This window comes from Cetorhinus maximus, chromosome 1, assembly GCF_964194155.1.
Source record: "Cetorhinus maximus chromosome 1, sCetMax3.hap1.1, whole genome shotgun sequence".
NCBI classification, from domain to species: domain Eukaryota; kingdom Metazoa; phylum Chordata; class Chondrichthyes; order Lamniformes; family Cetorhinidae; genus Cetorhinus; species Cetorhinus maximus.
This window is the reverse complement of record NC_135879.1, coordinates 106,539,391-106,552,193: the sequence shown is the minus strand read 5'-3', so window position 1 is coordinate 106,552,193 and position 12,803 is coordinate 106,539,391. Positions and strand designations below refer to the sequence as shown.

The 12,803-nt window shown below is 42.8% G+C and overlaps 1 protein-coding gene across 2 annotated transcripts in view; it reads right to left on the bottom strand.

Moving 5' to 3' along the window:
* Positions 1-940: 940 nt before the first annotated feature.
* c1qtnf7 (C1q and TNF related 7) overlaps positions 941-12,803 on the bottom strand; it is a 74,584-nt gene continuing 62,721 nt past the window's right edge. For both annotated transcript variants that reach the window (XM_078545013.1, XM_078545005.1), the window contains one exon: positions 941-2,307. In XM_078545013.1, coding sequence (XP_078401139.1) covers positions 1,679-2,307 — 629 coding nt within the window. In that variant the 3' untranslated portion in view covers positions 941-1,678. The remainder of the gene's footprint in view (positions 2,308-12,803) is intronic.

The window sequence follows — 12,803 nt, the reverse complement described above, 5'->3', positions numbered from 1 at the left end:
TATTAAGTTTCAGCGGTTTGTCCTTGCAGGCACATTGTCTCCGTTGGCTAGAGCTCTGCCTTAGAAATGTAAAGGGTCTTCGTGCATTTTTTGGAATTTGATTTCTGCAGTCACAGGAGGCATTAGCATCTCTTTGGAGATAATGAGATCCTTCTGTTTTCTGAAAGCTAGAAATTCCTTTTGTGTGAGTGTAGCTAGTCAGGCTTAAGTCAGTGTAAAGCCTTCATCCATTTTAAAAATAATAATTTTATAAAGTAGCCAGGATGGTATAGACATATATATATATTTTCCCACACCACCCATGCTGATTCAACTTCCTGATTTTCTGAGCCAAGATCCTTTCTCACTAAAGTTCTTATGCCATCCTTCACCATCAAGGTTACTCCTCTCCCTTTTCTGTTCTAACTGTGTTTTTGAAATGTTGTGTACCTTGGAATATTTATTTGGCCACCTTGTAACCATGTGTCTGTAACAGTGATTAGATCTAAACATTTTTGCGTCACTAGTTCATCTATCTTACTGAGGATGCTTCACACATTCAGATAAAGAACCTTTAGTTTTATTTTCTAACTACTATTCACCACATGGACCTTATTCACTGGTCCCCTATTACTGTTAAATTCTCTGCCCCTTCCTGTCCCACTCTGCTTGCCTTTACCTAAATCTCTCTGTGTCTCAACTTTTGCCTTTGGATTTTTAAATCTCCCTTCACCTGAACCTTTCCCCCACAACCCGTTAGATTAAATATTAATACTAGTAGTTAAACTTCATGCTACATTGTTGTTTTTGCTCCATGATGAATATGTTATTATTAAATACCTGTGTGCATTGACATTTTTTCCCCTGGATTTTCTTTTTAAAATCCTGATACATCTTATGGTCTGATGCATCTTATAGTCCAGAAAATATGGTAGTCACATAAGACAGAAAGCCCAATTGCTAACTTTTCCATGGTCTTGCTTTTATAAAACATTTAGTTATGCAACCATATATGAATAAAAAGTGACACAATTGAGGAGTTCCAGAAACTATGCAAATCCATTACAAAATTACAAGTAATGAAGAGAATTCACGGTTTCATTCTGTTGAGAGAAGACAAGCTGATGATATAACTTTATATTTTTAGAAGTGGCATATTTACAATTTCAGTCATCAACAGGTTTGCTAAATTAGATGCAACCAAACATTCACAGTGATAGAATAACCTTTCAGCTTTTCCACATGTATTATTAGGGTGAAGTTGTCTTTCTTCAAAAAAATATAATTTTTCATTTGAACAGAATCAGTCAAAATGTGTAAAATGCTGTTTCCACTAGTGAAAGAAGAGTTGGGTTCTGAATTGGAACCATCACATCAGGAGTGTTCACAATGTCTTTGAAGAGGTCTAAGCTGTTCAAAACTGGAATGCAGCTCATATATCCTATACACTTGTGCTAGATATGTGAAATGTCATCAAAGTTGCTCTCAGATACATCACTCCTAATTAAATCAGATTAAAGAGAGTTCAGGAGCAGGGATTATCAGATGATCAAATTCTGAACTAATTGCAAGGTGGAGTCATCAGTGAGAATGAGAACAGATTCACGTAATTTCTACAAGGCCAAATTACCACAAAAGCTTATATGACATCTTTATAAAAGATTTCGAAGTAAAACGGAAATATTTAGACCTCATCATACTATAGCTCATCTTCTGCCAATGCATCCAGGTAATCAGCATCAGGATAAAGTAAAAACCCAGAAAATAAACTGTCAGTCCAATTTGGATCAGAAAACAGACCATTTTGTTCATAATCAAAGATCTCCAGCCACACTTCATCTTCTGGCTTCAGGTACATAACTGTAGATCCTGAAGATACATCATGGTTTCCTGTATTGGCATCAAAGGTTTTTATACGATATTCGCCATTGTGCACCAGTGCAAGTGCAACATGTTTATTAGCCAGCGTAATGTCATATGAAAAGTAATAAATCCCTGGAATGGCACAGATAAACTTTCCAGAGGAAGAGATGTAATGACCACCCTCATTGAAAAGGATTTTATTGAATATAATGGGTGTTTTCTCTGTTGGGTAACTGGTAGTTATGCCAACAGAAAAGGCAGATTTGAGCACTAAACTCCCACATTTACAAACACCTGATGTCCCAGGGTCACCTTTCTGTCCTTTGTTTCCTCTAGGCCCAGGAGTTCCTAGTGGTCCTGTTTTTCCTTTAAGGCCATTCTGTCCTCTGAATCCTGCTTTACCAACTGGTCCTTTATCTCCTTTAAAGCCCACATCTCCTCCACGTCCTATTTTGCCCCTGATTCCTGGGATAAAATACAATGATTAAAGTTACTATGGTAAATTTTAAATAATTTATGTTCAGAAATTGCAATCAATCATCAAACATTTTATGTGGAATTCCAATAACAATGAACACTAACCAAAATAAAAAGTAGTTAATTTCCTTTCTGTTTCTTTCATCTCTTTATTTCCACTAATGATCACCAGTCCAGAATTTGATGTTTTATTATAATACTTAAAACCTTTTACTATTGCAGCTTTCATGTATTTCAGAAGGATCCTCAATAAGGCTCTGTTGAATGTGACTTTTTTTTCCATGTGTAAGATACAGAGAGCTCCTTCATAGGTGTGAATAAAACTGTTAACCAATGACCAACAGCGCAATTTAAAGGCATCATCATTCAGCTTGCATCTGTGGTGCTTTTGACTGTCTACTTGTTGCTGCAGAGTTCGTGGAATTACTGTTTTGCTGGAGGAGTTGCTAGAAGTTCTTTCAGTCAGAAAGGAGTGGTGCTTTGGAAGGAGTGGTGTGGTTTAGAAATCCCTCTGAGTTCACCACTTGCATCCAATCATTGGGCCTCTAGTTGCGGTTCACCTTGAGCTGCAGCATCACAAGGACATGGCGCAGGATCAGTGAAGAGGAGAAGCTGTTCTCAGAGGGAGGTGAAGGAGGGTCTCTGCAGGAGCCGGACCTATTTAGGATCCCCAGAGAGCATTTTTCCTACCTACACCTCAACCAGGGGCAGTGCGTTCGCAACTACATTCCACCAAAGAGTGATATCAAAACTGTGTCAACTCCTCGAACACAACCGGCAGCCTCAGAACAGAATGAGGATGACACGTCTAGTGGTTATCAAGGTCATTGTGGCACTCAATTTCTATGCTAATGAATCCTTCCAGTCTGGAGCAGGTGGCATTGCCAACGTGTTGCTGGTCACTGTCCATCACTGTATCTGAGAGGTCGCAGAAGCCCTGTGTGCCAGGAGAGGGAACTTCATTGACTTCCCTTTAAGCAGAGAGAAACAGGATAGTGGGCTTTCCAATAGTGCAATGTCCCATCGGCTACAAGCATGTGGCCTTGCAGGCGCCACAACTCAATGGAGAGGTGAACTGAAACTGTAGGGGTTCTGCTCACTGAACATCCAGAACATCATGTCAGTGAATGTCAGCTATCCTGGCAGCAGTCAGGACACTTTCATCCTGTGCCAATCCAAAGTTCCAGCAATCTTTCAGTCACTACCTGTGAGCAAAGGGTGGCTGCTCAGCAACAAAGGCCACCTCATGTACGCATGGCTGATGACTCCCCTCCACCACCCACCCACACGTGGCCAATGCTCCTACATTGAGGGACATGCTGCAACTAAGGATACCATGAAGCAGACCATCAGCATCCTCAAACAACAGTTCCACTGACCGAACTTCCTGAGAGGGGGCATCCTGAGTACTCGCTGGAGCGGGTATCCCGATTCATGGTGGTATGCTGCATCTTTCAAAACCTGGCCAACATGAGGCCACAACCCTTACCCACAGCGCTTCAGAGACCACTTCAAGAGGAGGAAGAAGCGGGCAGGGAGGAGACAGTCAGCATACCCACAGTCCAGACAGGCTGTCCATGAGCATCCCATCAGACTTTATTCACTTAAATAAATCCTCAGATCTACGTTGCTCAACACTTCCCCACATTACAATCTCTCTGTTATGGATCATCACAGCATTCTCTCAGCCACAATCTGAAATGAAAGTCACCACAAAGCAACCGTTCCATGTCATCTTTATACAACAACACATCCAGTACTCATACAATACTCAACTACCCTTGTGCATTCCCTTAGTCTGTATCTCATGGGTGTCCTTCCCTGTCCTGGTGCTCCTATGCAGTGCTCCCCCAGTGGCTGCAGCATGGCTGGTGTAAGGCTGCTGACTTTCAATGGGGGTGAATGCAGATTGCCTTACAGGATGTCTCCAAATATAGTCCTGGGCCTTGAGAACCCGGCTGCTGTGAACGGCAACAACTTGGCCTGGCTGGCAGCAGCAGCCTGCGCTGGCTGGCTGAGAGACAACAGCAGGGGCATTGGCGGAAGAGAATGAATACTACCATCCTGTGAGTGGGCTACTGATTCATGCTCCACAGAACCACCCAAACAGGCATCTTAACAATCCTAGTCATCTATTGCAGCACAGATTGCTGGACTGCTGTAAGAGCCTGCCAGACCCTCAGACCCTTTTAGAACTGGTGTCTGAAGCCATGATTGCAACAATCCGAGTCTGTGATACAGGGCTCAATTTTCTGGGGGGGGAGGGGGTATTGTTTGCCCCCCACCCCGCCTCTCCCCTCTCATTACAGAAGTCAGTTTCAAACTGACCAATTGGAAAAAAGCCCACCCTGGAGCAATAAGCTGCCGGGGGTGGCCTAAACCAGCTCACAATGGGACTTCTGTCCCTGACTGGGAGGAAGTCCCGCCCTTGAGAGCTGCCAATCAATCTGATTGGCTGGCAGCACCAGAACTCAATAGTGGGCACTGCTGGGACTGCAAGCAGGCCCATGAGGAAGAGCAAAGGATCCGGACTGAGGTGAGTCCCAGGCTTTTAGGGTGAGGAGATGGGTTTTGGAGGCCAGGTGGGGAGGCACAAGGTTGGGGGTATCATCTGGGGGAATACTCCCGATGTGCACGGGGCACCTCTCAAAAGATGCAACCCCTTCCTTCCTGCTTTTCAAGCAGCTGTGCTAATACAACTGAGTTCTCACTCTTGCTTGCCTATGCCAACTGTATTATGGCGGTGGACCGCATAATATTTGGGTCAATTGCTTTGTTAACAAGCTCAATTGCCCGTTCATTTTTTTTAATATATATGGCTCCCCTGCTGAAACCACGCCCAGTGGGGGGACAGAAAAATCCAGCCCATCAAGCTGAATTTGTATGAAACAAGCAGATATTTCATGATCTCAGCCTGAGCTTCCACTGTAACACTCAAATGTTGTGTGCTTCTGCCTGTGCTGCAATAGAAGCTGGGACATCAGCCATTAGATGCTGTACCACAGTTGAGTCCACAAATGTTGTCATGGAATCACAGAATTTTATGGTGTAGAAGGAGGCCATTCAGCCCATCGCGTCTGCACCGGCTCTCTGAGCATTTTAACTTAGTGCCAATCTCCTGCCCCATAACCCTGCATATTGTTTCTATTTAGATAATCATCCAATGCCCTCTTGAATGCCTCAACTGTACCTGCCTCCACCACACTTCCAGGCAGTGCATTCCAAACCCTAATGACTCGCTGTGTGAAAAAGTTTTTTCTCACCTCGGATTTGCTTATTTTGCAAAATATTTTAAAACTGTGCCCTCTGGTTCTCAATCCGTTTACAAGCGGGAATAGCATCTACTCTGTCCAGGCCCCTCATTATTTTGAAAATTTCTATCAAGTCTCCTCTCAGCCTTCTCCTCTCCAAAGAAAAGCAGTCCCAACTTCTCCAATCTTTCCTCATAACTGAAGTGTCTCATCCCTGGAACCATTCTTGTAAACCCCTTCTGCACTCTCTCCAATGCGTTCACTTCCTTCCTATAGTGTGGTGCCCAGAACTGTACTTCCACCAGGGAAAGGATGGGCTCCATGCTCTGCACAAAGCCCTGTGCAAAGTTGGAGTTGGATACCTCAGTGCTCCTTAACAGTGACAGCAGGCTCTTTGGCAAGCTTGCCAATGCACCAAGTATTTCATCATGCATATCTGTCAGCCTTTTCCTATACATTGCCTCATCAAAGACCTCATCTAAGACCTCTGCAGCAGAAAACATCTTTGTCCTCTGGGAAGCTGGCATACATACTATCCTTTCTCCCTGGCCTGGTTGCAGCCCACTCATGCCTGGTGATTTACCACTTGAAGATCCTGCCTCTACACTACCCTTTGAGATATGCCCAGTGCCAGTTTCTGAGTTAGTAGCTGCAAGCGTCAGAGGAAGCGAGGGTACTTCTTCCTCACAAAGGCCTGCTGTTCTTCTGGGCCTTATCCTCAGGCAACGGCAGTTACGGACATATGAAATAGGAACAGAAGTAGGCCATTCGGCCCCTTGAGCTTGCACCGCTATTCAAAAAGGCCTTGGCTGATTTGTTTGTGTTTTGAGTTCTACGTTCCCATCTACCCCCAATAATCTTTGATTCCCTTACCTAACAAGAATCTATCTACTTCTGCCTTAAAAATATTCAGTAATCTCGCTTCCACTGCCTTCTGAGGCAGAGAGTTCCAAAGGCACACAACTCTCTGAGAGAAAAAAATTCTCCTCATCTCTGTCCTATAAGGCTGACCTCTAATTTTAAAACGCTGTCCCATAGTTCTGGACTCACCCATAAGAGAAAACATCCTTTCCACGTCCACCTTGTCGAGACCATTCAGGACCTTATATACTTCAAACAAATCACCCTTCACTCTTCTAAACTCCAGTGGAAACAAGCCAAGCTTGTCCAATCTATCCTCATAAGACAACCCGCTCATTCTAGGCATCAATCTAGTAAACCTCCTCTGAACCGTCTTCAACGCATTTATATCCTTCCTTAAATAAGGAGACCAAAACTGTACACAGTATTCAAGATGTGGTCTCACGAATGCCCTTTATAACTGAAGCTTAACATCCTTACTTTTATGTTCAATTCCTCTTGTAAGAAAGGCTAGCATTCCAGTAGCCTTCTTAATTACTTGCTGTACCTGCACACTAACCTTTTGTGACTCATGCACGAGAACACCTAGATCCCTCTGCACCTCGGAATTCTGCAGTCGTTCTCCATTTAAGTAATACTCTGCGTTTTTTATTCTTCCTGCCAAAGTGAACAACTCCACATTTTCCCACATTATACTCCACCTGCCAGATTTTTGCCCACTCACTCAACTTACCTATATGCATCTGCAAACTCCTTATGTCTTTTTCACAACATACTTTCCCACCTATCTTTGTATCATCTGCAAAGTTGGCTACTATGCCTTCACTCCCCTTATCTAAGTCATTGATACAAGTTGTAAAAAGTTGAGCTCTTGGGTATCTGATAGCATAAATGCACTAGGGGAGTGTTGGGGTGATAGAAGGGTGGCACTGGGGGGAAAGCAAGAGGTGCATGGTTAGATCCTCCGCAGCTTGTACATCACACCACGTTGGACATGGCACGAGGGCGATGTCAACCAGAGGTGGATAAGGCAGGAGCACACAATGATTCTGGATGGTTTCAGCAACACTGGTTGCCACAGCCTCAGTGATTACAGCATCAATTATGTCAAATGCAGTCTGCTCCAAGGGGGTGAGGACATACAGCTATAGCTGTCCTCTGCAGTTCATTGCTGCTGTTATAGACCGTCTTCCTCTGCAAGAGAAAGAGAAGTGTGTCAGTGAGTGTGTTGCAATGTGTTCGAAGTGCCTGTCATAGCTGAGGGTATGTGGAAGCAGCAAGATGTGTGTGTGTGTGTGTTTATGTTTGTGTGTGTAAGAAGCTAGCGGCATTCGTGTGTGTGTGAGGGTGGAACATATGAGTATAAGGCATGTGTCCTGATTGCCCAAGATTGCTGATTGAGGGTATTGTTATCCGTCCTCCTTTCAATGTCACCTCCTGCACTAAGAGCTCCAGAGCTGCATACAGAAATCTAGGAACCCTCTCTCTGGCCTAGCTGCACCATTCAGGTTTCTTCCTTCTCCGGATGTTTAGGATTGGGGTTAAATCTATTGCATATTTATAATTGATTATGGAATATAGGATTGAAAATAAGATCTCAATTATACTTGGTTATAATAGTACCTAAAAGGGACCACCTTTGTGTATAACATTCTTTCATGGTTAAATTTCCTGAAGAGAAGGATTCTGGTTTCATTGCATGTCGAACGAACCCTTATTTCTATGGATTTGAAGGAATGTTGCACAACCTTGTGACTTGTCTGATTCACATTTATTTATGTGAAGCAAAACAGCAAATAGTACGTGAGGTCTTGGGCCACTGTGTACTTGTATTGAGATCAACACATATATCGGGAACAAAATACATTCTTGTGTGTTATCTAGTGAGGTTATACATTCTGAGTATTATTTAACATACTTAAATAAGTATAATTTGCAATCATCAAAATATTTTATACAATTTGCATTTCACTTGTAAAAATGACCAATGGAAATGTAATTTCTAATGCTACAATGATTTCTAAAGTTTGAACATTTAGCTTTTTAATATTTTTGATGAGTTTCTGTATACAGCAAAGTGAGGGATGTCAGTTTCAGAAACTGAAACATCTTTAATCACTCTATATTAGCATCATGTATTCCAAGGTAATTAATAGCATGTCTTTTTTTAACTGAGTGCCTTCTATTCCAGTGGTGTAAATACTTGAACATCACTGGGTTCTGAGCATGATTGTCAAAGCTATGGTGGCCAATCAGAAGAACCACAGAGGAATGTCCTCTCTTTGTGCTTTGTGCTGAAGGTCAGATTTTGCTGAAAAATAATTCTACCTGAACTACACACACCATTACTAAAATACAAATCAGCCAGCAATTGTTGCAAGGATACCCTGTGAATTATGAATCAGCATAAGTCACTAGCCAATTTGCTCTAATCTGCCATTAGCTTTGCGAAAATGGTATCCCACATGTAACCTTCCCTTTATTTTCACAATGTTGCTGAATTTATACTTTAAAATTCTCAATGGAGTCAAGCTCCAACAACACTCAAGAAGTTTGACACTATCCAGGACAAAGCAGCCCGCTTGATTGGCACCCCTTCCACAAACATTCACTCCCTCCACCACTGACGCAGAGTGGCAGCAGTGTGTATCATCCACAAGATGCACTATAGGAACTCACCAAGGCTCCTTAGACAGCACCTTCCAAAACCATGACCACTACCATTTAGATAGACAAGGGCAGCAGACGAATGGGAACTCCCCTCCAAGCCACTCACTATCCTGCCTTGAATCCATATTGCTATTTCATCACTGTCGCTGGGTCAAAATCCTGGAACTCCCTCCCTAACAGCACTGTGGGTGTACCTACGCCACATGGACTGTTGCGGTTCAAGAAAGCAGCTCACCACCACCTTCTCAATGGCAGTTAGGGGATGGGCAATAAATGCTGGCCTAGCCCACATCCCATGAACGATTAAAAAAAAATTAAACTTGCCACGGAAAGTTAAGGCTTGTAATTAACAGTATATGTACCCTTTTAACAATGTGATAATTGTTAATCAAACTCTCTTGCCCAGAAAGTGAACAATTATAAGTGTGAAGTCTCCAATTAATGGCCAACCAGCGTGAAACATGCACTGAAATGCTCAGTGCTGCCGGGGTAGGGGTGGGAAGAGGGTGGGCATCGATGTAACCAAGGGTGCGGGTGAGCGCTTCGAGAGAGCTCCTGGAAGGCAGACAGCTGCCCCAGGAAGCTGAAGACCTTCACAGACTAAAGGACATGACAAAAATGCTGCAAAATATGTCCACGCAGCACAATCATTCACCTGAAAGTAAACCTCATGTAAAACCAGTCCCCAGGTATTTCTTTTTATTTTATTTCCTCACAGAGATTTCATCCCACCCTGGATCAAGGTTTGAGCAAAAATGTGAATGCCACCTGGGAGAATGGCCCACCGCCAACCGTAAATGTGGACGGGCCATGTAAAATCGCTGTTAATTCCATCGTTAATCGGCTTAATTGCCCACTTAATTGTTGGCGGGCGCGTGCAGCACTCATCGCACACACGCGATATTTTGCTCGGTGGGCACGCGAGCATGCCCGACCTCACCTCGCGCTATTTCATGTCCATTCAGGCCTCTGCCTCTTTTCTCTCTCTCTTAATCTAATCTTTATTTTCCTCATGTTTTCTCTTTCTGTACCTGATTTGGCTTTGAATTCACCTATAGTAATTTGCCCTTCTCAGTCCTTCTGCTGTTTATTTCTCAACCCTTTAATCTCATTGATCAAGGTGATACACTATTTGTCCTGCTGTTTACCAAGGTCTCAGATACTCTGTTGCCCTTGCTGCACTGTTATCAGTTTGTACTTCCAGTAAGTTTGAGGGCAAAAAATTTTAAAGTCTAAATGTTCACAAACAGGTCTAACAGGACACACTGGAAGTTGCCTCAATCCAGATAAATCTGGCTCAAATATATTTTACAGCTAGAGATGGGAGATTTTTATCCCATAAAAAAAGGATTTCAGGCCCTGAAAAAATGCTATCTCCAGAAAAATAATTTTCTACCTACACAAAAGTGCCCAGCTCTACAATTGAGCTAAATAAATCCCATCATTCTGGGCTAGTTTAAAACCCAGATCTTGGAGATTAAATAATAACATGCAATTGACTGTGTCACTTAATCCTTTATGCAACATTATAATGGACTAATTTACTTTCTGAAATGTTGCATTGTGTACAATTGTTATTCTCATTTTGTAGTTTATACAGAATCCATAAAATACCTTCCTGTTGCATCCAGCATCTCTTGCTCCACTTCAGCAACTGCTTGGCACACAGAGCAGTTAGGAAGCCCATTCAAAAATGCCTTCTCACCTTCACCCTCAGTTACACACGCCATTTACACTGAAAATCAAAATGCTTCACAAAATTTGGTGATTTTGACTGGTTGTGACAGGGAGATGATCTGCTTCAGCACTTCTGGCTGATGTCAGGAATGCATTTTGTGAAATTGAGCACCTCAAGCTCCTGATTTTCTATCCATTCATCTTAATGTTCAGTTTGCTAAGATGCACTCTTGAACCTGAGAGATCAGGTCATATAATTGCACCCATATTATGTGCCTACAACGGCACAAAATGACAAAGTTATTAGGAAGGCCTGAACCTGATTTACATGTGTGCCCAGGAAAGTGTGGCTATGCCTTTTGTTTAGGCAGCCATGATGGCCATCTGACTTGAGCAGAGGCCTCACTTCAATACTTTGTCATGCCTAGTACAGGCATGTCATATTATGAACTTTCAGTCGATACTTTTTTAAAAATGGATACAAACAAGCTGTTAATATGGTTGCCACAAATCATGTGACTTTTGGCATTTGGACTACAAGCAGTATCAAGTTTCTGGCAAATACCTAGTTAAATATGGACATAGGTGAGGGTACCTTACAGCCATTTGTGGAATTCACATATCTCGTTGTTTAAGGAAGGGACAACACCTAAAGACTATGCAGCTTCCAGACTGCCTGTATCCATGTCTCATACTGGACAAAAGGGAAGACTGAAACTCAGTGGCCACTGTCAACTTCCCATTGTATCACAATAGCTTCCCCCACCCAAACTGGATTGAGTGGGCCTCAGAAATGTTAATCTAAGGTCATGTGATCATGGTTTTAGGGACTGCAACTTTATTACCCAGGGCCCAGCTGACCCACCATAGCCATCAGTTGTCAGCCAGTCTGAGAATCAGAATCTGAAACTAGCTGCAATTCATTAAGCAGCCAAGGTATTAACCTGTTCCAGTTTCAAAGCTCACCTAAGAACCAACCTCCTAGATATTCGACTACAAGAAACCTTGCAATCTGCTGTGGACCCTTCACTTTACAAAACCCTCACTTCAACTTTAAACCATCAAATCCATTCAAGAAACCACAGGCCTGCCAGATGGGAGACCGGAAATCGGAAATCAGAGACAGAATTAACTGTAATCTATAAAACTGCGTGATCTTTAACTGTATCCAAACCTTGTGAGTGTGTGTGTGTGAGAGTGCATGCGTGAGGCATGTGTGACATTCTGTTAATTTACAGTAAGTGTATGGGAATGAATAACTTTTTTACTTTAACCCATTAACTTGCTGTTGAATTATTTAATTGGAATGCATACTCCAAGGGTAAGAGAAGATATACCTCTTTCCATATAGAACATACCAATTATGGGAAATAAGAAAGCTAATGCATTCTGTCTGTGATAACTTATTCCCAAAATTGGTTAAAAAAAAAGTAGTTGAAGCTTGTCTTACTATTCCTTCAGCCCCTTCAGTGGCCCAAATAGCAGGCCTTCCACTGAAGGTCTTGGAAGAAGCCAACAGCTAAGTTTATTTTAACTTACCTTATTGTGGCTCCAGGACGAGCAGACTGTCTGCCAGGCGCCTACTTTCCAAACCACCATCCCACCCTACCAACATCAAGTGACTCCCCAACAGCACCACCACAATACCACCCCCCGAACAACCCCTGCATCCCCCAGCATTCACCTGTGCAGATGCATGCTGAAATTTGAAAGACTCTCTAATATGACACCTGAGGACAAAGTTAGGACATCCTTGGGCCTCTGTGTTCTGGTGCACCTTGGTTGTGCATCGCATGATTTCAGTTGCGAATGAATTTAGGTTCTGTTATGCCAATTTGTATCCCCCACATTTACTCCATTGGCAATAATGCAGCCAAAAATAAGCAGAGAAAAGCAGTAATCAAGAAAACATATAAAGGAAAAAGATCAAAATAATTACCTGTAAAAGAAGAATTGTGGGAAAAGGAATTCCTGCAATAATGGGTGGCATTTTCCCAGCCGCTGGTGGTGGGTGTGATAGGTGGC